Source organism: Triticum dicoccoides, chromosome 6A (genome assembly GCF_002162155.2).
Source record: "Triticum dicoccoides isolate Atlit2015 ecotype Zavitan chromosome 6A, WEW_v2.0, whole genome shotgun sequence".
Classification (NCBI taxonomy): Eukaryota; Viridiplantae; Streptophyta; class Magnoliopsida; order Poales; family Poaceae; genus Triticum; species Triticum dicoccoides.
In genome coordinates, this window is record NC_041390.1 from 11,930,829 (window position 1) to 11,951,933 (window position 21,105).

General features: G+C 45.9%; 4 protein-coding genes and 2 pseudogenes across 6 annotated transcripts; 2 read left to right on the plus strand and 4 right to left on the minus strand.

Annotated features, from left to right (window-relative positions):
• The window catches only part of LOC119315475, a 4,117-nt pseudogene extending 2,952 nt beyond the window's left edge, over nucleotides 1-1,165 (minus strand).
• Nucleotides 1,166-1,793: 628 nt separating this feature from the next.
• On the minus strand, nucleotides 1,794-3,384 carry LOC119314842 (hydroxycinnamoyltransferase-like). Its single transcript, XM_037589530.1, has 2 exons — nucleotides 2,938-3,384; nucleotides 1,794-2,796 (listed from the first exon to the last, which is right to left on the minus strand). The coding sequence occupies exons 1-2, from the start codon at nucleotides 3,355-3,357 to the stop codon at nucleotides 1,897-1,899; spliced, it is 1,320 nt and encodes a 439-aa protein (XP_037445427.1). The 5' UTR covers nucleotides 3,358-3,384; the 3' UTR covers nucleotides 1,794-1,896.
• Nucleotides 3,385-4,165: 781 nt separating this feature from the next.
• Nucleotides 4,166-12,522, plus strand: LOC119315476 (annotated as a pseudogene).
• A 1,573-nt stretch (nucleotides 12,523-14,095) lies between these two features.
• Nucleotides 14,096-15,892, minus strand: LOC119319325 (putrescine hydroxycinnamoyltransferase 1-like). Of its 3 annotated transcripts, XM_037593818.1 has the most exons (3): nucleotides 15,389-15,890; nucleotides 15,102-15,230; nucleotides 14,096-15,011 (listed from the first exon to the last, which is right to left on the minus strand). In XM_037593818.1, the coding sequence occupies exons 1-3, from the start codon at nucleotides 15,806-15,808 to the stop codon at nucleotides 14,334-14,336; spliced, it is 1,227 nt and encodes a 408-aa protein (XP_037449715.1). In that variant the 5' UTR covers nucleotides 15,809-15,890; the 3' UTR covers nucleotides 14,096-14,333. The 3 variants fall into 3 exon arrangements, with proteins under 3 accessions (XP_037449715.1, XP_037449714.1, XP_037449713.1); XM_037593817.1 differs by having other exon boundaries at nucleotides 14,096-15,230; nucleotides 15,404-15,892; XM_037593816.1 differs by having other exon boundaries at nucleotides 14,096-15,230; nucleotides 15,389-15,887.
• A 999-nt stretch (nucleotides 15,893-16,891) lies between these two features.
• On the minus strand, nucleotides 16,892-18,697 carry LOC119319324 (putrescine hydroxycinnamoyltransferase 1-like). Its single transcript, XM_037593815.1, has 2 exons — nucleotides 18,127-18,697; nucleotides 16,892-17,898 (listed from the first exon to the last, which is right to left on the minus strand). The coding sequence occupies exons 1-2, from the start codon at nucleotides 18,544-18,546 to the stop codon at nucleotides 16,999-17,001; spliced, it is 1,320 nt and encodes a 439-aa protein (XP_037449712.1). The 5' UTR covers nucleotides 18,547-18,697; the 3' UTR covers nucleotides 16,892-16,998.
• A 200-nt stretch (nucleotides 18,698-18,897) lies between these two features.
• On the plus strand, nucleotides 18,898-20,869 carry LOC119319327 (hydroxycinnamoyltransferase 4-like). Its single transcript, XM_037593819.1, has 2 exons — nucleotides 18,898-19,641; nucleotides 19,751-20,869. The coding sequence occupies exons 1-2, from the start codon at nucleotides 19,213-19,215 to the stop codon at nucleotides 20,645-20,647; spliced, it is 1,326 nt and encodes a 441-aa protein (XP_037449716.1). The 5' UTR covers nucleotides 18,898-19,212; the 3' UTR covers nucleotides 20,648-20,869.
• Nucleotides 20,870-21,105: the final 236 nt, after the last annotated feature.

Here is a 21,105-nt window from a genome sequence, read left to right on the forward strand (position 1 = left end):
AAAAGGCGGTCCACGCGGGTGGGGGGGGGGGGAGTTTGAAAATGGGACCTTTAGTACCGGTTCGTGACATGAACCGGTACTAATGGCAACCGGGACTAATGGGCGTCACACCCTTTAGTCCCGGTTCGTGGCATGAACCGGGACTAAAGGGCCCAGGTGAACCGGGACTAATGCCTTAGCCGCACGAACCGGGATAAATGCACCCATTGGTCCCGGTTCTGGACTGAACCGGGACTAATGGGGTTACCCGCCTGGACCAAAGCCCCCTTTTCTACTAGTGTCAGAATATCTCTTCAGTTTCAGTGTGCACAAAGTTTCAAATTTTTTATGTATACTTTTTTCAAATTCAATCTTTCACAATATGTATTCAACCATCTTAATTTTTTGTCATTATGTGTATGTGTCTAGAGTTCTGATCGTCCGATGTATAAAATTTTGAAGTTAGTCGAATTTGGTTCGCATTTAAGGTAATCATGTCAAGTTAGCTTCATTTTCCCGTCTTTTTAGTCTTTCTATTGTAATATGACATTTCAATAATGATTATAGTCAAATCTCAAACTAAAGATTTGTGGTTGAAAGTTTAGTTGTAATGTTATGCAAATGAAGTTATATATGTTTATGTATCAAATCTCAAACTAAAGATACATATGTTTGTGTATCATGCACACACATACATATATATGGTCTTAGAACTTAGGGGTCGAGTTCACCCTAGGGCCTTCTGAAACACAGGGCCGACCCTGCCTGGGTGGCGCACACGATATAGGCTGGGTCATCGACGTGGGGAACAAACAACCTCCTTAGCCTTGGTGATGGCTTGAAGTCGCTGAGGTCAACAATGGTAAGACGAGAGTGCGTGACGACGAAGAGCACACCCTTGTTGTTTGCAGTCGATCTCTAGCCTGCCATGGGCGTCAGCCCTGAGGCGGCCGGCCATAGGCTAGAAGGCAACGAGGGCCTTGCCTAACGCTGTCTTCAACTTGGTCACATCAAAGAAGGCGTCGTCGGTGGTATGCCGCCGGTAGAAGCGGACGACTGGAGTGAGACCTCTGTTGGCTAGCATGAGGTCGAGTGGCGAGAGCTGCAGCGCTTTCCTCGGTGTGTCGCCGGCCGGGACTAAAGGTGGACCTCCAGGTGCGTGCAAAAATTCATGGGTATACGACATTCGTGGAGCTCGCGCCAAAATGGACAAAATCAGCTATGAAAACTGCGCTTTTTCAAACTTTCTCACAGACCTGATTTTTTCCTTTTTGCCATGAGTTCCTCGAATGTCCAAACTCCACCAAATTTGGCACGGGCATCACGCATTCGATCATCTTGCACCATAAAAAAATCATAATTTTATAAAGTTTTCAGTTACATGGGCATCACGCATTCGATCATCTTGCACCATAAAAAAATCATAAATTTTATAAAATTCTCAGTTATTTTAAACGATTTCTTGATCACACCTGGGAACATCTGGACCTGTATGCAGAGTGACCGCGTCGCATTACTTACATTGTTACAACTAAAAATTACTCCCTCGCCGAGCTCAGCAAGCTTCCTCCCATCCCAGTATATAGATGGATTCAAATCAATTAACTTTCGCTGCCATGGCTGAAGGTGACCGGGTAGAGTGAGCACCAACACAGACAGAGCACAGGCACTAAAAATAAATAACCCAAGAGTGCTTGAGCACGTAAACCATCCCATTTGCAGTAATTATCTTCATCCCAGTAAAAATAATCGTGCATTCCACGAGCAACTACTGTACTCTGAAGCTGAGACCAGAAGGATTGAATTCAATTGTATAAGCCTAGTGTAAGCTGCTTAAGATTATTTCTTGGTGTACAAACACCTAACAGGGTACAATTATCGAACATCCATGACTCGAACACACCTGGTACATGCAGGTTAAAACTTAGAATACAACATGTTGTCGAATTTGGCATACAACAAACGCTTCAACTCGCTGAGAATTGCAGCCTCTATAGACATGATGATGCGCACACTGCCATCACCCTGTGCGCTGTCAATCAGGTGCACAAAACCTCCGCGGTTTGGTTCAGCACGGAACATAGCCAATGGCCTCACCCAGCTGAAATCCGCATCGTATGACGGCATGCCAAGCCAGCTGACAACTCTAATGACAGTCACCGGCAAATTGCCTGTAGCCGGGCGCTCGTCGTCCCTCTTTGCTAGCTCGAGGTAGTCGATTGCCGAATGCACTAGCTCGTCGTTCACCCGTCTGTGGGTGTCTCTGATTCGCTGCGCGATGTAGCTCAGCTCGCGCGAGGTGATGGCATGCACGTTGTCGCCGACACTTAGGTTTATTATCGCGTTGCCGAAGTAGCCGTCTGGGAGTGGTGGCCTCATGATGCGGCGGACGTTGGCCGAGAACATAAGTTGTGTCGCAGCATCCGGGGGTAGCTGCCGGGCTAAACACATGCATTGCCACAGGTGGGCGCTCACGGCGCTAAACGTGCTCACGCTATCGCCACCAGATATGTGCTTTAGAGTGGAAAGTTGGTCCTTGCCAAGGGTGAAGGCCACAACCTTGTTGACGAGTGGCCCTGGCTGCGGTGGTAGGTTTATCTTGGGGCTAAAACTGGAAAGTGCGTCGGGATGAACAACAGGTGGATCACGCGCACACAAGCGCGAGCGGTCATGGCAGGGGAGGTTCACCATAGCCCGGTCGCCGTCCCTGGAGAAAGCTGACCATGTCCTTAAGAAGTGGAATACAGCAGATCCGTCCATAGCAGCATGATGGATTGCCGACCCTAAGACCACCCCACCCCACTTTAAGAATGTCACCTACATACATATATGGATTAATTTGTTTTACATACTACTAATTGCTTCTGAATAGTACCCTCCTACATATTACTTCTGTTAATTGTAGGTGTAGTTAGTAATTGATTTGGATAGAAAGGACTAGATAGGAATCAAACAGACCTGGGTTGCCCATAAGAGGTCATCCGAGTCGCTGACGTGAGGAACAAACAGCCTCCTCTGCTTCGTTGATGGCTTGAAATCACTGAAGTCATCCATGGTGAGACGAGAGTGAGCCATGAGGAAGAGCGTGCCCTTGCCGTTGCAGTCGATCTCCAACGTGCCGTCTGCGCCCGCCCTCAAGCGGCCGGCCAGGGGGTAGAAGGGCACAAGCGCCTTGCTCAACGCCGTTTTCAACCTGGTCACGTCGAAGAAGTCGTCTCCGGCGGTTTCTGGTCGGCGGTAGAAGTGGACGAGTGGGGTGTAGCCTCTACTGGCTAGCATGAGGTCGAACGGAGAGAGCCGGAGCGCCCTGCTCGGCGTGTCCGCCGCCGGCGTCACGAAGCAGGACTCCACCACCTGCACCTCCTCCTCGCCGGCCATTCCTAAGAGTAGTTGTGTTGTTGTTTCTCCTTGTTGCTCTAGCTACTACCGGATGTTGTCTTGCTTTTCTTCTAGGGCTGCTGCTACTTCTAGCTACCCAGATGGAAATGGGCAGTGAGGATCGCATATCTTTTGGCATGTGATTGCATATCTTCTAGACATGATAATGGTAAAGAAAAGCGGTCTGGTTGATGTGGACATTCATGGCGATATCAACTCTCGTCGTTTTCTTTCCCTACAGTTGTATGATAGTGAGCAGAGCTTAGCATTTTTGTAGTACCATCACCATGCTGCTGTGTTACCCATTGAAGGAAACTAAACACATTGTTTGGAGGCAGGCGCACGTCCCGCCGTTGATTCTCTGTCGGGCCCTGTTAGAGGCAGAGCAGGGAGAGATAGACGCCGGAAGAAGAGGTGAGAAGACAGACAGACACACAGATGGACGGACCGGTCAGTGGGAAAACAGCGAGAAGTGATCGCTCCATCAATAATTGCTTGTGAATATCTCTCCTTTTTCTTTAAGACGAAGACGATCTCTTCTTCCATATTCTTTTGAGCTTTCGCCCCATTTCCAACACAGACACAGTAGCTAACGCTACGAGAGAGAGGGGGGGAGGAGAAGCAGTGAAAAAAATAGGGCGATACAGCAAAATAGTGCGGGCCTTGAAATACGCTATTAGCATGCTATATCGTGTTATAGCGTGCTATTAGCGTGCCATTGTACACGATTTATTTAGCGAGACAATTCTCAAAACGCTATAGCGTGCTATTAGTGATGCTATAGCGCACTATTTTTCAAATCTTAGAGATGGCAGGGGAGAGCAGAGCAAGCAGAATGGCCGGCGGGGAGGAGGAGGTGCAGGTGGTAGAGTCCTGCTTTCTAACGCCGGCCGGGGACACGCCGAGTAAAGCACTCCGGCTGTCGCCGCTCAATCTTATGCTAGTCCACGAAGGCTACACCCGGCTCGTCCACTTCTACCATTGCCGTTCCGGTGACCAAACAGCCACCGGCGACTTCTTCGACGTGAGCCGGCTGAAGACAGCGTTGAGCAAGGCCCTTGTGCCCTTCTACCCCTTGGCCGGCCGCTTCAAGGAGGGCGGGGACGGCAGGTTGGAGATCGACTGCAACCGAAAGGGCATGCTCTTCCTCATGGCTCACTCTCATCTCACAGACAGCCATCGCCAAAGAAAAGGAGGCTGTTTGTTCCCCGCATCGACGGCTCAGCCGGCCTCCTGTGCGCCACTCAGGTATATATGTGTGGTTCTTTCTTAAGGCTGTGTTCGGACTAGAGGAGAGCCAAGCAAAGGAATGGGAAAAGGTACAGGAAGTGAAGTTGGATGCACAGTGCAAATCACAGGTCTCCAAAGTAGAGGAATAAAAAAAATATGGTGTGTTCGGATCACAAGAAAAAACTTTCTAGCCTTTGCACATACTAGCTGTTGCACTCCGTTTGCTCTATATATACATACATAAACCACAAGCTTACGAACAACACACACCACACAGCCGTTCACGTCACACAGCCAAACCATTCACACAACCGTTCCTTACTGCTGAGTTCATTTGAACATCACATTTCCTCATTCAAGCAATACCACACCATCTATTTATATATAAAAAGTAATTGACGGGTTAACCACAAAAAAGAGAAATAGATTATAATTCCCACAATAATTAGAAAGATCTAACCATCTATTTGGAGGATTAACGATTAATAGCCATTCGATTTAAGTGATTAAAATTACCCACCATTGCCATTACTTACATGGAAATTGGCCTTGGTTTAACAAAAAAAAACTGCACCTATTTCACGTCTAAAATCTCAATCTCTATTGCTTTTTTTTTTTGAAAGTCTCAATCTCTATTGCTGTCCTCCCCTCTTGCCCCGCATACAAGGAATTAGGTAAAAAAAAAGATAACCATAACCGTCAGATCCACATTAAAGCGGAAGAAATTACCCACCACTGCCATCCTCTTTTCATTGCATTACAAAAATATATATCCTTGAATTCTCCCGTATAGGTAAAAAAAAATTGTTTCGTGGGCTTGGAAAACATAAACGTGGAGGCTGCCCTACGACCTTCTACTGCCGCCGCCGTTGCGATGTCAAGATCTCACGCAGCTCCCGCTCCATAGACTATCCATAGACTACAGAAGGTCTCCTGGCAAGGTAGCAGGGACTATAGAAGGAAGGAAGCATGATGCAGAGGAAGGGGGGAAGAGCAACATGACAGCGATGGGCTGCAGGATCCATGGCGGGATGGAACTTTGCAGATGATCTGACGAAGAGATTTGGGAATAGTTCTTCCTTCATTGCCTAAGTTAGAGGTGTGGCTCATGATTGATCACGGGTAGTGAATAGGATCCACTGTGACCTTGCAGCCTCCCTGTTCCCAAGTTATTTGCATATTGGATACATTCATGTTTAGTTTTCCTCAATTGCCTAAGGACTGCCTATGCGTGTACATGCAGTCTCATCAAGATAAAGTTGCAAGTATTCCATGAGGTAATTGTTCACATTATTTTGTCTCAGCAAGAATACATGAATTGGTTATTATCAGTCTTTCAATCATTGTATGTAGTAAAAACTTCTCAATCATTATCCAATTTCTATTAGCTAGCACAGGGAACGATCATGTCATTTGGCTAAGGCTACAATTGTCCTTGCAGAAAGCTCAGGTTTTGAGCAAGTAGAGCACTCTCCAAGGCGGGTAAAAATCTTGCTTCCTTTCTCATGTATCTATCAAACCAGCATGAGTCGACTGTGTAAACAGTTCACTGGATGCAGGATCAGGTATAAACCCACCTCTACTTAGTTTATTTTATTGTCAAGTTATCAAAGATGCAGACTGCCGCCTGCAAAAAAAAAGGGCAGACCGCCGCCTAAAATATTTGGAAACATATGCAGCCGTAGAGGTTGAGGAGGACAATTGCAGCATGCACCCCACATAGCTGGAGTACGTGGACATCGATCCAGTATGGCTGCATGTGTAGACGCTCCAGTGGCATGGATACACATGTTTTCTCTCTCTTTTTACCGGTCAATTAATGATTTCATGGATTCAGAAAAATAAATCTTTGAAAAACAGGCCAACATGAGATGTGTAGTGTACATGCACGTGTATGTAAGGGAATTTTAGTGATGCGAGGACACTAGCACCTGAACGCTGTACATAGTGCTTGATAGTTTGTGTCATACTCTCAGGTCGTATGTTGCACATGACCCAAGCAGCCTCACCGAGGGTAAAAACGCTCCCAGTCATACATTCCACCCAACACATCAAAATATACTGACCTACCTACTGTGTCGTCATGCAAATAATAATAAAATTATGGTGCTTAAGTTGAATACTGAACTAGAGGCCTTGATATTCATGTTGACGGTGTACATTATTAGTTCACATGGAAGAAAGGGAGCATCTCTGATATAAATTTTCAAGCAAGCAGTCAGTATATATACATATGAATGCTACATCTCTCTCTCTCTCTCTCTCTCTCTCTCTCTCTCTCTCTCTCTCTCTCTCTCTCTCTCTCTCTCTCTCTCTCTTCTGTTTATCAGAAGGAACGAAAGTGTTGATATAATCGCACCGTAACTAGGTACCTTTTTTCAGGAGAATATTTTATGATCAATTTTATCCTTGTAACTTTACTAATTTCATTTCTATTTTCCCAACTTTTCATGTGATGGACATGTTAATTGCATTTGCATGATCTGCATTGCAAGCTTTAAATAAACCTACACAAGTGTGTGGAGTTCATGTCACAATTCTATCAGATTTTTCATGCTGATACGTGAGATATTACAGGCTTCATCCATTCCTTCAAATAGAATAAACTGTGCAATTGTTTACATTGCCATTATCAACATTTTTGTCTAAAATTTTGCGGGATATACTTTTAATATGCCTGGCATTGGTAATTTATCTTGCGTCACACTTGAAAGATTTCAGCTCTTAGTTGCATGGCCGCACAGGGACATGAGATAAATGGGCCTCAACCATCAAAGATAATATTCTAATATTTGCTTCGCTTCACCTTTCCCACTGCAACCTATATAGAAAATTTTACTACTGTAGCTTTGAGAAAATTATTTTGTATGTTGAAAAGCACTTTTCTCCCTTACCGAGTGCATTATTTATTTGTAAATTTTGGTGTCATTTTTTTTAACTATGCAGTCTACAAGACAAGTGTGTCGTCTTGGAATGTAATATGATCCCTCCCATTTGTATTGACTTCAGCCTTAATGAATACACACCATCTTGGATGTATTTACATCAAAAGATTTTTCTAAATAACTTATAATATAGGAATACATTGCGAACTGAATAGTGACATGAGAATAAGTTTGGGTTGACAATATCAGTGTTTCAGCAAGACATGGATCGAACTGGTACTCGGTCCAATAGGGATGTAGAATTGAAAGTAGTGGTGATAGAGAAACAGTAAGTCTTTTAGAGCTTCTTATAAATCAGGTGGAAGCGGAAAATTGCATGACAATACGATCTCACAAGAAGTAGCAATTTTTCTCGATGGATGATATATTTTGCTACTAAACTTTCAATGTTTTCATGTAAGGATATATACATGACACACTATTCACATGTGATATGTTCTATGTAAGTTAATTCGAAGCTCTATTCATGGAGACATGTATCTTCTATATGTTCTTTATGCTTCTCCTACATATTGTCTTTGATATTTAATGTGGCAGGCTTTGATTCATTGCTATTAGTTAGAAGGTGCGCGAGATTATTTTGCTATTCTTATATTGAAGTAATACATGTTCCGGTAATACTGGGGACCAACATATGTTTTTCGAAGGAGAAGCTCTGTTATTCCTTGCATCTCTAAATCACACTTGCAGTGGGATCCCTATGGTTTGAGAAGATGTTTTATCGACGCCAAAATAAAATTCAAAAGATTGGGATTTTCTGGAGAACTGCAAGCACTACACTTAAATCTTAGCGTTCGACTTTTACATATTGTGAAGGAGAATTCACTTTCTGGCAATTTTTAATCTTATATTGGTGTCGTGTGACCATGTTGTTATAAAAGTATAGAAGCATCTTTTCCTTTTGTGGGCAGAGGTCATACGGAGCTAAAGATTTATTATCTGCTCAATTAGGTTCACATATGTTTAATCCTTTCTTTTGCCGGGAACACATATGTTTATTCACGTGATGTACATTTTGGATCTTTTCCACCATGTATTATCTCTATTACTGACCATGCATGTTCGCCAAAAGACTATATGGACACCTCTTGTAATGTTAGAAGTGCCGATCAAGCTCAGGATAATGTGTTTTTATGCCAAGCAAGAGGTTGAATAAGTCATGCTTTTAGCACAGTTGTCAAGACATGCACTGAGTTGCATCATCTATTCTAAGTTATATTTAACCTCGGCATGTTGGATATTTGAAACTGTTTGAATCATTTTGATTATTATCCGCACGAGCAATCAAAGTCGGGGGAGAATGTTTGGACACTTGAAGAATTATTGTAGTATTTGTGATAACCATATATGTATACGAATTATGTTCTCCTATGTATCTTGATATTGTTTAATGAAATGTGCCAGTGAATGATGTTGTATAACAGTTTTGACATTAAATGTAGTTGCATTTAGCCCAAAGTACAAATGCGCTTCATAAATGTAAATCAACTATTCGTTGGGTATTGTTTTTGTAACTACAGAAATGATATTTTATATTCACAGTTCCGTCTGATTTTTTTTTCAGAAATCAAATAATATGCTCATTATAAACTTTCTGAAGTTCTAGCCCGCGCATCGAGCGGGCCACTTTGCTAGTTTCCAGTAACAACCAATGAATCCAAACTACCGTAGGCGATCAGGAAATGAAGATGAATTCGTTTTTCTCATACACCCTACATTAGATGGCAGTAGCTCGTCCACAAAAATGCCAATACATACATCCATCCTCACTGGAAGAGCAAGTGCAATCTTGAAGACTGAACATGTGTATCCGTGGAAGAGCAAGTAGGTATATTTCTATAGCCAATATCAAAGAATGCAAGCAATCGGACGGTGCAAGATATATTCCAACATAGTTGATCAACGGTCAGTTATTATCTTCGAGTTGTGCTCAACGCGATAACATCACTATCATGCAACTACATACGCTTGCCATCCTTACGCCCACATCGCATCTTAAGACAGCGAAAATTTGCATACTTTCAGGTACTACTTATGTAATATTTTGACATGGTAAATTCATACTAGGGAAATTTGATGTGTGCATATCTCTAATTTCAGCATGAAATTTACAGAATTGTCTTGGAGCTATTGACGGCACTCACTTTCCCATGACCATTCCACCTGGACAGCAAGATCCATATAGAAATAGAAAACAAGGACTGTCACAAAATTGCATGGTCACATGCGACTTTGATCTAAAGTTCGTGCATGTACATCCTGGTTGGGAGAGTTCTGCTTCAGATGCAAGAGTTCTACAAGACTCACTTAAGCATGGTTTTAGTGTATACCCTGGTAAATTCTATCTTGTAGATGCGGGCTATGCAAACACACCTGAATTCATTGCTCCATATAGGGGAACAAGGTATCATTTGCAAGAACAAGGAAAAGTCTAGCAGAGGCCGCAATCCGCCAAAGAATTGTTCAACCTCCGCCATGCTCAGCTTCAGAATCATGTTGAGAGAATTGTCAGTATATTAAAAAAGAGGTATCCCATACTAAAGGCTGCTACGTCATATGATATTGACACTCAGGTTGATATTTCTATGGCTTGTTGTGTGATTATAAATGAAAGCAATATGGAAGATGTACCAGATGGAGATACCAAATACAATGTTGATGTGCCCTTATTTGATAGCATGCGGCAAGCTGGGAATGACATGCGAGATGCCATGGCAAATGCAATGTGGGCTGACTACAATGCAAGGCGATGAGCCCTATGTAATGAAGGTAAAACAATTTGGTTTGTACTGGAAGTAATTCTAGTCAATCAAAAGGATTTGTGATCAAGTTTCATTTAACATTGCACTAGTACCTTAGTCAACCAGGAACACATACACAAAAGTCACGTACCCTTTCCTAGCCTAGTACCTTAGCACTACATGATAATTTGTTACCATTAAAATTGCATTAGTAGTACTACAAGTGCCTGCAACAACATACAAAGCCACTTCTTGAGGTGTTTTGAATTTTATTTCTTAACCATCCCAGTCATAATGCATTAGTTGAAACCGAGAGGAAGACTTCCCTGTTTTCCTTGTTGACGGTGAAGAGGTCAGCTGCTTTCACCATATCTTCCATTTGTAAATTCGGCAACCCCTCAAGTGCAACAATGCATTTTTGTATGCTACAGGGATCCTCCAATTTCCTCTCCTCGATGGCTTGCAAACCATTCCATCTCTTCTGTTTTGAGGTTCAGGTACCTCTCATGGAAATCATCAATACTAGAATTAATCTTCTGTCTTTTCCCCCGCTTAGCACTAGTAAGCTCAGGAGCAGAATGAGATGGTTGACAATTTCTATGTGTTGGTAGTGCATCTTGTGATTGAACATGTAATACGGAATCTTTCACCTGAGTTGAGTTCACAACTTCTAGGTCTAATGGATCATCTGTGCAGAACCAATCAGTGCTTCCATTGTCCTCTTCAGTATCAGTATGCATGCATGAATCCCCAGGAGCAGGTAGGTTTGGTGTAGGTGAGCAAAAATGCTCCTCGGGACCTTCCAACTGCTGCGAATATGATGTAGTGACCTGAGAGAATTTTGTGGCCTTGCTTGCATAATAGTCCATGCCACGACAACTCCTTCCTTGAGTGTAGCGCCCTGCATGGATTATGTCCAGAAGAATCTCACTTAAGATCATTGTACAAGACAAACCGTAACTCGAGTTAAGGATTTAAAACTCACCATCATATAGAGCAAATAGATCATTATAGTATGGGAATGACTTGTGTTGCCATCGGAGGGCATGTTTGTTCTTACGGGCCTTTAATTCTTCCCAAACACTGCCCCAGCCAGTTTTTCATTCATTCTAACACAATCAATTGTAGTTATACAGACATATACTTCATAAAAAACTTGTGCCGCAAATCCATATATGTAGGTGACATTTTTGAAGTTTGGCAGCTTGGTCTTAGGGACGGCAACGCACCATGGCGCCATGGACGGCACAACCATGTTCCACTTCCTCCAAACATGGACCACTTTCACTAGGGATGGCGACCGGGCTTTGGTGAATCTCCCATGCCATGACCGCTCCTGCTTGTATGCGCGTGATCCCCCTGCTATTCATCTCGATGCCCTCTCTGTTTTTTGTCCCAAGATGATCCTATCGGAGACCTCTGTTGTCAACAAGCTTGAGGTTTTCACCCTCCATAAGCACCATCTTTCCACTCTTAAGCACATGTGCGGCGGCGTTGGCGTGAGCACCTTCGGTGTCCTCAGCGCCCACGCGTGGCAGTGCATGTCTCTAGCCCGGAGGCTAGCGCCGGACTCCACAAAGTGCCTCACGTTCATGGCCAACGTCCGAAGCAGAATGACACCACCACTCCTAGATAGCTACTTCGGCAACACGATAATAGATATAAGTGTTGCCGAAGAAGCACAGAGCATCACCTCCGGCGACCTAGCCTACGTCCCGCGCCGTATCAAAGACACCATCAGTCGGGTGGATGATGAGATGGTGCATTCGGCGGTCGACCATGTTGAGCTAGCGTTAGCAGAGAGGGACAACTTGCCCACTGGCGGAGCTACATGTAATGAAAATGGGCTATGGCCCGCCCATTCCAAAGCTAATACAGTGTAGGATTAAAGTAAACTGAGCCACGAGAAAAAAATATAGTGATCTTCCTTCATATTGGCCCGCCCAGCTTTGGTTGGGTAGCTCCGCCACTGAACTTGCCGTACCCCTGCGACAGGTAATCTGCCGGTGTCCGACATCAGAGTGGTCAACTGGCTTGGCTTGCCGTTGTATGATTTGGATTTCGGCAGGGGAAAGCCACTGGCTATGTTGCGTGCTGAATCAAGCCGTGGAGGTCTTGTGCACCTGATGAACAGCACAAAGGGGGATGATAGCGTGCACCTGGTCATCTATACAGAGACTGCAATTCTCAAGGAGTTCAAGCGTTTGTTTTATGCCAAGTTTGACGGCATGCTGCATTCCAAGTTCTAGTTGGCCGGCTAGTGTCCCATGCACTTCCATTTTATTTCTTTGAACATATCCAATCGTATGTGCCTTAGCTGTTTTTGTCTAAGTGTATGTCTAGTTTCAAACTAAGTCCAGATCTAATAATGTGGGTGTCTTTGAGTGTATTGGAGACGCGCATGGACAATTGTTTAGCCAAGGCAGATAAGCAGCAAAAGATCACATTTCACAAGCATCGTTTGTCATGTAATAGATCAAGTGATCTCTAATCCTAAAGGAACATAAATAAATTTGAGACAGATCAGCAATCTCCAACCCACAAGATATTATGATGGCATAGGTGTTTTTTCTTTAGAGGAGACCAGAACCGGACCAAATTGAAGGCAAACAGAAGTAGTTGGTGCCGATACCAAACTTCATCGTTTTTGTTAGAATAAAACGCTAATGCAAGATCATAAACGACACACCGAGGCACGATATTTGTTAACGAGGTTCACCAATATGGCTACATCCCCGGGGCATGACTACGGGCGCTCCTCCCCAAGATACCGCAACATCAGCCGCCCGGGCGCCGGCACAAGCGTCGGCTCCGCCGCGTACCTGTTGCTATCAAGTCGTCATAGGTTACAACGTGTGCTGCCCCTCCGTATATAAGAGGCCTAGGATACAAGTGTCTGACTCCTACACAACTCGTACCTAACCACACCAATTACAACTCCAAGTCTACGTAACCCCTCGCGTACATAATATTCGACACAAATATAACAGTTTTCCCTCTTTCCCTTGAGCGGAGTGTCTCATGTTGATGGAAATAGAACACATGGTTTTGGTGGCCCATCTCTACCTGAATCATTTGATAACTTCAGTGCAACAAGGTGTCACCTACATGCGTACATATATGAAAAGCTTCCTCTCTCAAAACAAGCTTTCGTCCTGCTTTATATATAAAGCACCAACGATAGTAAACGATCGATCGATACGAATTAGTGACGAAGATCTCATGCACATCAAAACAAAGGATAAATGGACAATATAAATCGCACGAAAAACTGTTTAAGAGCGCAAAAACGACATGACTACGCCACTGAGCAAGAGCAGAGAAAGTCCAGTAGGAGACACAGCACCATGACCAGGGCACATGGACTGCACAACAGCGCCCCAAGAGGGTAGTCGCGCAGGGTGTCACCGCTGTGGAGTCCATAGCGGACATGGGTTTTCACCAGACGCCCTGGCATGAAAAAGATAATCACAACAAAATTATCAAGAGAAAACGGACACCCGTGCTGGCGCCAAAGCACAGACCTTTCGCCGGTCTCTTTCCCGAGCCATAACGAGTGCTCAACAACCTTCCTCCCCTCCTCGGTATATTAGATGGATTCCAATAATTTAACCTTTGTTGCCATGGCCCATGGCTAAGGTAACCGAGCAGAGTGAGCACCATCACAGACAGAGCACAAGGACTAAATAAAATGAACCAAAAATGCTTTAGCCCGTAAAAGTCCATTTCATTAGAATTATTTGTCTTTACCGCGCTAAACAAATCGAGCAGTCCACGAGCAACTACTCTACTCTGCACCTGAGACCAGAAGAGTAAATTCAATTGGATAAGCCTAGCATAGTTGCTTAAGATTATTAATCAGGGTACAAACATCCAATAGGTTACAAACATCAAACATCCGTGTCACTAACACACTCCAGGACATGAAAATTATTTGATCTAGGCCAACTGAAATTATATTATTCGACAGAGACCATCAAAATAATAGTCTCGGCACATATGAGATGCTTGAAGAACACAAATAGAAACGGAGGTGTGAGAAAACACTAGCCCCGGCCGGCTAGAACTTGGAATACACCATGCTCTCGAACTTGGCATACAACAAACGCTTGAATTCCTTGAGGATGGTAGCGTCTATACACATGACGATGTGCACGCTGCCATCCCCATGCGCGCTGTCAACCAGGTGTGCGAAGCCTCCACGGTTTGATTCGGCGCGCAGCACAGCCAATGGCTTTCCCCAGCTGAAATCCACGTCGTACAGCGGCATGCTGAGCCAGCTGACCACTCTCATGTCCGTCGCCAGTAGATTGCCTATGGCAGGGCTATTGTCCCTCTTTGCTTGGTCGAGCTCGAGGTAGTCGACCGCTGAACGTACCAGCTCGTCGTCCACCCGGCCAAGGGTGTCCTTGATCCGGTGCGCGATGTAGGCCAGGTCGCCCGAGGCGATGCCACGCGCTTCATCGGCAACACTGACGTTTATCACCGCGTTGCCGAAGTAACCGTCCGGGAACGGTGGCGTCATGGCGCGCCGGATGTTGGCGGCGAACGCGAGGCGCGTCGTGGAGTTTGGTGGGAGCTGTCGAGCTAGACACATGCACTGCCACAAATGGGCGCTCACGGCACTGAAGGTGCTAACACCGGAGCCACCGCAGATGCGCTTGAGGGTGGAAAGTTGATCCTTGCGAAGGGTGAAAACCTCATTGACCACGGCCCCCAAGGGCTGGGATAGGTTGATCTTGAGGCAAAAAAGGGAGAGGGTGTCAGGATGAACAGCGGGTGGGTACCGTGCACACAAGTGGGTGCGGTCATGGTAGGGGAGCTTCACCACTGCCCGGTCGCCATCCCTCGAGAAAGTAGACCATGTCTGGAAGAAGTGGAACGTGGAAATGCCATCCATGGTGCCATGGTGCACTGCCGTCCCTAAGGCCACCCCACCACACTTGAAAAATGTCACCTACACATACATACATGGATTAGTTTGTTACACATGTAGGCATGTATATGTAATACATATAGTAGTGCACTACCATATATAATATAGTTGAGTTGGTTAGAAAGAAAAAAAGACGGACAAAAATAAAAACTAGCTCTTTATGTAAGAATCAGACTGACCTGGGTGGCACACACCTCAGCTGAGAGCATTTGGGGAACAAACAACCTCCTCAGCCTTGGTGATGGTTTCAAATCGCTAAAGTCGTCGATGGTAAGTTGGGAGCGAGCCACGAGGAAAAGCATGCCCTTGCTGTTGCAATCGATCTCTAACCTGCCGTCGGCGTCCACCCTGAGGCGGCCGGCCATGGGGTAGAAGCCCACAAGGGCCTTGCCTAGCGCTGTCTTCAACTTGGTCACGCTGAAGAAGTCGTCGGTGGTTTCGGTGCCGGGACATCGACGGTAGAAATGAACGAGCGGGGTGTAGCCTCTGTTGGCTAGCATGAGGTCGAGTGCCGAGAGCCATAGCGCTTTCCTCAGCGTGTCCACGGCCGGCGTTACGAAGCAGGACTCTACCACCTGCACCTCCTCCTCACCGGCCATTCTAGTTGTTTCGCCTTCTTGCTCTCTCCCTCCAGTTCTTCTTTTTCCTTCTACTGCTAACTACTACTCCCTCCGTCCGGATTTATTAGGCCTCTTAGCATCACAAGCATGTCCCTTTTTATAAGGCCTTGCTTTGGAAAGGTGCATGCATGCAACCATTTCATTGGTTGTATTGAAAGCCATTGTTGTTGGTGCCATGGCTGGGAAATTAATTCACTTCATGCATATTTTTTCATTGGCTGCATGCATGTGAGAGAGTGCATTGGGAGTGGAATGGAAGAATTAATGTGAGCAATTTACTATGTGTCTTGGTCTAAGAGAAGTTGTCTTTAGGCCTAATAAATCCGGACGGAGGGAGTACCGGTTATAAATGGGCACCGATCATGGAGCAATTATTTAAAGAGAAGGATCGCATTCCACAAGCAGCAATTATTTAAAAGCATCCTTCTTTCGATATATGATCTGTATCAACCAGGACCAGACAATTAAAGGTAAATAAAAGTTGATGGAGACATTCATGGCGATTTGGGATCCCATCATTTTCTTTCACTACAGCTGTACGTACCATACGATGATGCGTCTCCCATTGATGCAAATCAAAGACATTGGTGGCCCATCTCCATCGTCAACTAGTACTACCTCAGTGTCTCGGTTAACTCACAACATGTTTCTTACTACGACTACTGTATGCTGGACTAGTGAATATCCAAAGGAGGCTAGGTCCAACCTGACACAAAGACTAGGGGCAAGCATCAATGTTCTTAATAGTTTCTGCCAGCAGTATCAAATTCTAGTTCTTTTTCGAACAAGTGTCAAATTTTGGTGAAGACATTGATCCTGCCTGGCTGGACCCATATGATATTTGAGTAGAAACAACATTAATTTACATTACATACATTATTACAAGGAAAATCATAATTTTAGAAATAGTCTTTTCAGCAGGGTGCCGCTAAATGGTCTCATGTGCAAATAGCCCGTTATAGCCCGCATTTGCATTAATTCGGTTCATCGCACTAAACAAAATCATGCATTCCACGAGCAACTACTCTACTCTGCAGCTGCTACCAAAAGGTTTGACTTCAATTGGATAAGCATAGCGCAGCTGCTTCAGATTATTTCTCGGGGTACAAACACCCTACAGGGTACAAATATCAAAGATCCATGTCTCGAACACACCTGGTAAATGCAGGTTAAAACTTGGAATACAACATGTTGTTGAATTTGGCATACAACAAACGCTTGAACTCACTGAGAATTGCAACCTCTATAGACATGATGATGCGCACACTGCCATCACCCTCTGCACTGTCAATCAGGTGCACAAAACCTCCACGGTTTGGTTCAGCACGGAACATAGCCAATGGCCTCCCCCAGCTGAAATCCGCATCGTACGACGGCATGCCAAGCCAGCTGACAACTCTTATGTCGGTCACCGGCAAATTGCCTGCAGCCGGGCGCTCGTCGTCTCTCTTTGTTAGCTCGAGGTAGTCGATTGCCGAATGCACTAGCTCATTGTTCACCCGGCTGTGGGTGTCTCTGATTCGCCGCACGATGTATGTCAGCTCACACGAACTGATGTCACGCACTTTGTCGGTGACACTTAGGTTTATTATAGCATTGCCGAAGTAGCCGTCTGGGAGTGGTGGCCTCATGATGCGACGGATGTTGGCTGAGAACATAAGCTGGGTCGTAGCATCCGGCGGTAGCATCCGGGCTAAGCACATGCATTGCCACAGGTGGGCACTGACTGCACTGAAGGTGCTCACGGCATCCCCACCAGAAATGCGCTTGAGAGTTGAAAGTTGGTCCTTGGAAAGGGTGAAGACAACAACCTCGTTGACGACATGCCCCGGCTGTGGAGGTAGGTTGATATTGGGGCTAAAAACAGCAAGTGCTTCGGGATGAACAACGGGTGGATCACGCGCACACAAGCGTGTGCGGTCATGGCAGGGGAGGTTCACCATAGCCCGGTCGCCGTCCTTGGAGAAAGCTGACCATGTCCGGAAGAAGTGGAATACAACAGAGCCGTCCATGGCAGCATGGTGCGTTGCCGACCCTAAGACCACCCCACCACACTTCAAAAATGTCACCTACATACATAGACATGTTCGTGGTACATATTACTAATTGCAGCATGGGGCGTTGCCGACCCTCAGACCACCCCACCACACTTCAAAAATGTCACCTACATACATAGATGTATGGCTTAATTTGTGGTACATATTACTAATTGCTTCGTAGTAGTAAATGTTAGTACTGTTAATTGTAATTGATTTTGGATAGTAGAAAAAAAAGGAGCAATTAGGAATCAAACGGACCTGTGCAGCCCACAAGAGGCCGTCTGAGTTGTCGACGTGGGGAACAAACAACCTTCTTTGCTTTGAGGATGGTTTGAAGTCGTTGAAGTCATCCATGGTGAGACGAGACTGAGCCACAAGGAAGAGCATGCCCTTGCCGTTGCAGTCGATCTGTAACCGGCCGTCGGCGCCCGCCCTTAAGCGGCCGGCCAGGGGGTAGAAGGGCACAAGTGCCTTGCCCAACGCCGTCTTCAACCTTGTCACGTCGAAGAAGTCGTCGCAGGCGGTTTCTGGTCGGCGGTAGAAGTGGACGAGTGGGGTGTAGCCTCTGTTGGCTAGCATGAGGTCGAACGGCGACAGCGGGAGCGCTCTGCTCGGCGTGTCCGCCGCCGGCGTGACGAACGAGGACTCGACCACCTGCACCTCCTCCTCGCCGGCCATTCTGGAGTAGTAGTTGTTTCTCTCCTTGTTGCTCTACCTACTGTCTTTCTTTTCTTTTCTCTTCCTACCGAGTTGGAAATGGGCAGTGAGGACTGATGAGCAAGGATCGCATATCCTTTGGCATGTGATCGCTCAGCGGTCTCCAGTCCTATAAAATTTAGACCTGATAATGGTGAAGAAAGGAGGTCGATCTGGTTGATGGGGACATTCATGGCGTTAATATCAAATCTCGTCGTTTTCTTTCTCTACAGCTGTGTCCTCAGTCCTCACCATGATGCTGTCTCCTACTCCTACATATTCAAGGAAATTAAAGACATTGTTTGGTGGCAGGCGCAGGTCCAGCTATTGATGCTCGTCTCCAGCCATTGATGCTCGTTCAGTGGGAAATGGCGGACCACCGTCCCGCCATTGTTTGGTGGCATGCGTTATTGCGATTTGATTCTCGTCCATCCATAGGTCATGCTGCTGGCAGCAGCCAAAGAAAATGGTGAGATCAGATCGCTCCATCAATAATTGCTTGCGAAGATGCCATCTCTTTCCTTTTTTTAAGAGGAAACCATCTCTACTTCAACATGTTTTAGTGCTGCTTTTGCTCCATTGCCAACACAGTAGCTAACGCTAGAAGAGAGAGAGAGAGAGAAGATAGGTGAGGGGAGAGGAAGGAGAATGGCCAGCGAGGAGGAGGTGCGGGTGGTAGAGTCTTGCTTTGTAACACCGGCCGCGGACACGCCGAGCAGAGCGCTCCGTCTGTCGCCGCTGGACCTCATGCTAGTCCACGGAGGCTACACCCCAGTCGTCCACTTCTACCGTCCACGTACCGGCGATGAAACTACCTCCGGTGACTTCTTCGACGTGACAAGGTTGAAGACGGCGTTGAGCATGGCTCTTGTGCCCTTCTATCCGTTGGCCGGCCGCTTCAAGGAGGGCGTGGACGGCAGGATGGAGATCGACTGCAACGGAAAAGGCATGCTCTTCCTGGTGGCTCACTCTCGCCTTGCCGTCGATGACTTTAGCAACTTCGAGCCATCGCCAAAGCAAAGGAGGCTGTTTGTTCCCCACATCGACGGCTCAGCCGGCCTCTTGTGCGCTATTCAGGTATATCTGGTTCTTTCTTAACAAGTTTTTTTAGGACCTCCTTTACAAGTTTTTCATTCATTCAAAAACAATCAAATGTAAAACTTGTGCCGCAAATCCATATATGTAGGTGACATTTTTGAAGTGTGGCAGCGTGGTCTTAGGGATGGCAACCCACCATGGCGCCTTGGATGGCACTGCCATGTTCCACTTCCTCCAGACATGGACTGCTTTCTCTAGGGATGGCGACCGAGCTTTGGTGAACCTCCCCTGCCATGACCGCTCCCGCTTGTATGCGCGCGATCCACCTGTTGTTCATCCCGATGCCCTCTCCGTTTTTTGCCCCAAGATGATCCTATCACAAACCTCTATTGTCAACAAGCTTGAGGTTTTCACCGTCCGTAAGGACCATCTTTCTACTCTTAAGCTCACGTGCGGTGGTGTGAGCACCTTCAGTGCACTGACCGCCCACACGTGGCAATGCATGTGTCTAGCTCGGAGGCTACCACCAGACTCCACAACACGCCTCGCATTCATGGCCAATGTCCGACGCAGAATGACGCCACCGCTCCCGGATGGTTACTTCGGCAACGCGATAATAAACATAAATGTCGCTGAAGAAGCACAGAGCATCACCTCTGGCGACCTAGCCTTCGTGGCACGCCGTATCAAAGACACCATCACCCGGGTGGACGATGAGCTAGTGCATTCGGCGGTCGACTACGTCGAGCTAGCATTAGCAGAGAGGGACAACCGCCATACCCCGGCGATGGGCAACTTGCCGGTGACGGACATTAGAGTGGTCAACTGGCTTGGCTTGCCGTTGTATGATTTGGATTTCAGCTGGGGAAAGCCATTGGCTGTGATGCGTGCAGAATCAAGCCGCGGAGGTCTTGTGCACCTGATGAACAGCACACAGGGGGATGGCAGCGTGCAGCTAGTCATCTATACAGAGGCTGCAATTCTCACGGAGTTCAAGCGTTTGTTTTATGCCAAGTTCGACGATATACTGCATTCCAAGTTCTAGTTGGCCGGCTAGTGTCCCATGCACTTCCATTTTATTTCTTTGAACATCTCCAATCGTATGTGCCTTAGTTGTTTTTGTCTAAGTGTGTGTCGAGGACTCGAGGTTCAGTTAGTCCAGATCTAATAATGTGTATGTTTTTGAGTGTATTGGAGACAGGCATGGACAATTGTGTAGCTAAGGCAGATAATCAGCAAAATATCGCATTTCACAAGCATGTTTTTACATGTAACCCATCAGTAGTCTCGAATCCTAAAAAGGAACATATAACAATTAGATACAGATCAGCAATCTCCAACCCTCAAGATATTATGATTGCATCAATGCTTTTTCTTTAGATGAGACCAGAACCGGACCAAATTGAAGGTAAACAGAAGTAATTGGTGCCGATACCAAACTTCACCGTTTTCCTTCTTTCCCTTACGAAAAGGGTTTCCCCCGCTTTATATATAAAGCACCAT

Coding starts and splice junctions, on each gene's coding strand:
- LOC119314842 (XM_037589530.1), bottom strand. CDS start 3,357: ATGGCCGGCGAGGAGGAGGTGCAGGTGGTGGAGTCCTGCTTCGTGACG. Junction 2,797..2,937: donor ACCTCTTATGGGCAACCCAG/GTCTGTTTGATT, acceptor ATATGTATGTAG/GTGACATTCTTAAAGTGGGG.
- LOC119319325 (XM_037593816.1), bottom strand. CDS start 15,808: ATGGCCGGTGAGGAGGAGGTGCAGGTGGTAGAGTCCTGCTTCGTAACG. Junction 15,231..15,388: donor CTGAGGTGTGTGCCACCCAG/GTCAGTCTGATT, acceptor ATGTATGTGTAG/GTGACATTTTTCAAGTGTGG.
- LOC119319324 (XM_037593815.1), bottom strand. CDS start 18,546: ATGGCCGGCGAGGAGGAGGTGCAGGTGGTCGAGTCCTCGTTCGTCACG. Junction 17,899..18,126: donor GCCTCTTGTGGGCTGCACAG/GTCCGTTTGATT, acceptor CTATGTATGTAG/GTGACATTTTTGAAGTGTGG.
- LOC119319327 (XM_037593819.1), top strand. CDS start 19,213: ATGGCCAGCGAGGAGGAGGTGCGGGTGGTAGAGTCTTGCTTTGTAACA. Junction 19,642..19,750: donor GCCTCTTGTGCGCTATTCAG/GTATATCTGGTT, acceptor CCATATATGTAG/GTGACATTTTTGAAGTGTGG.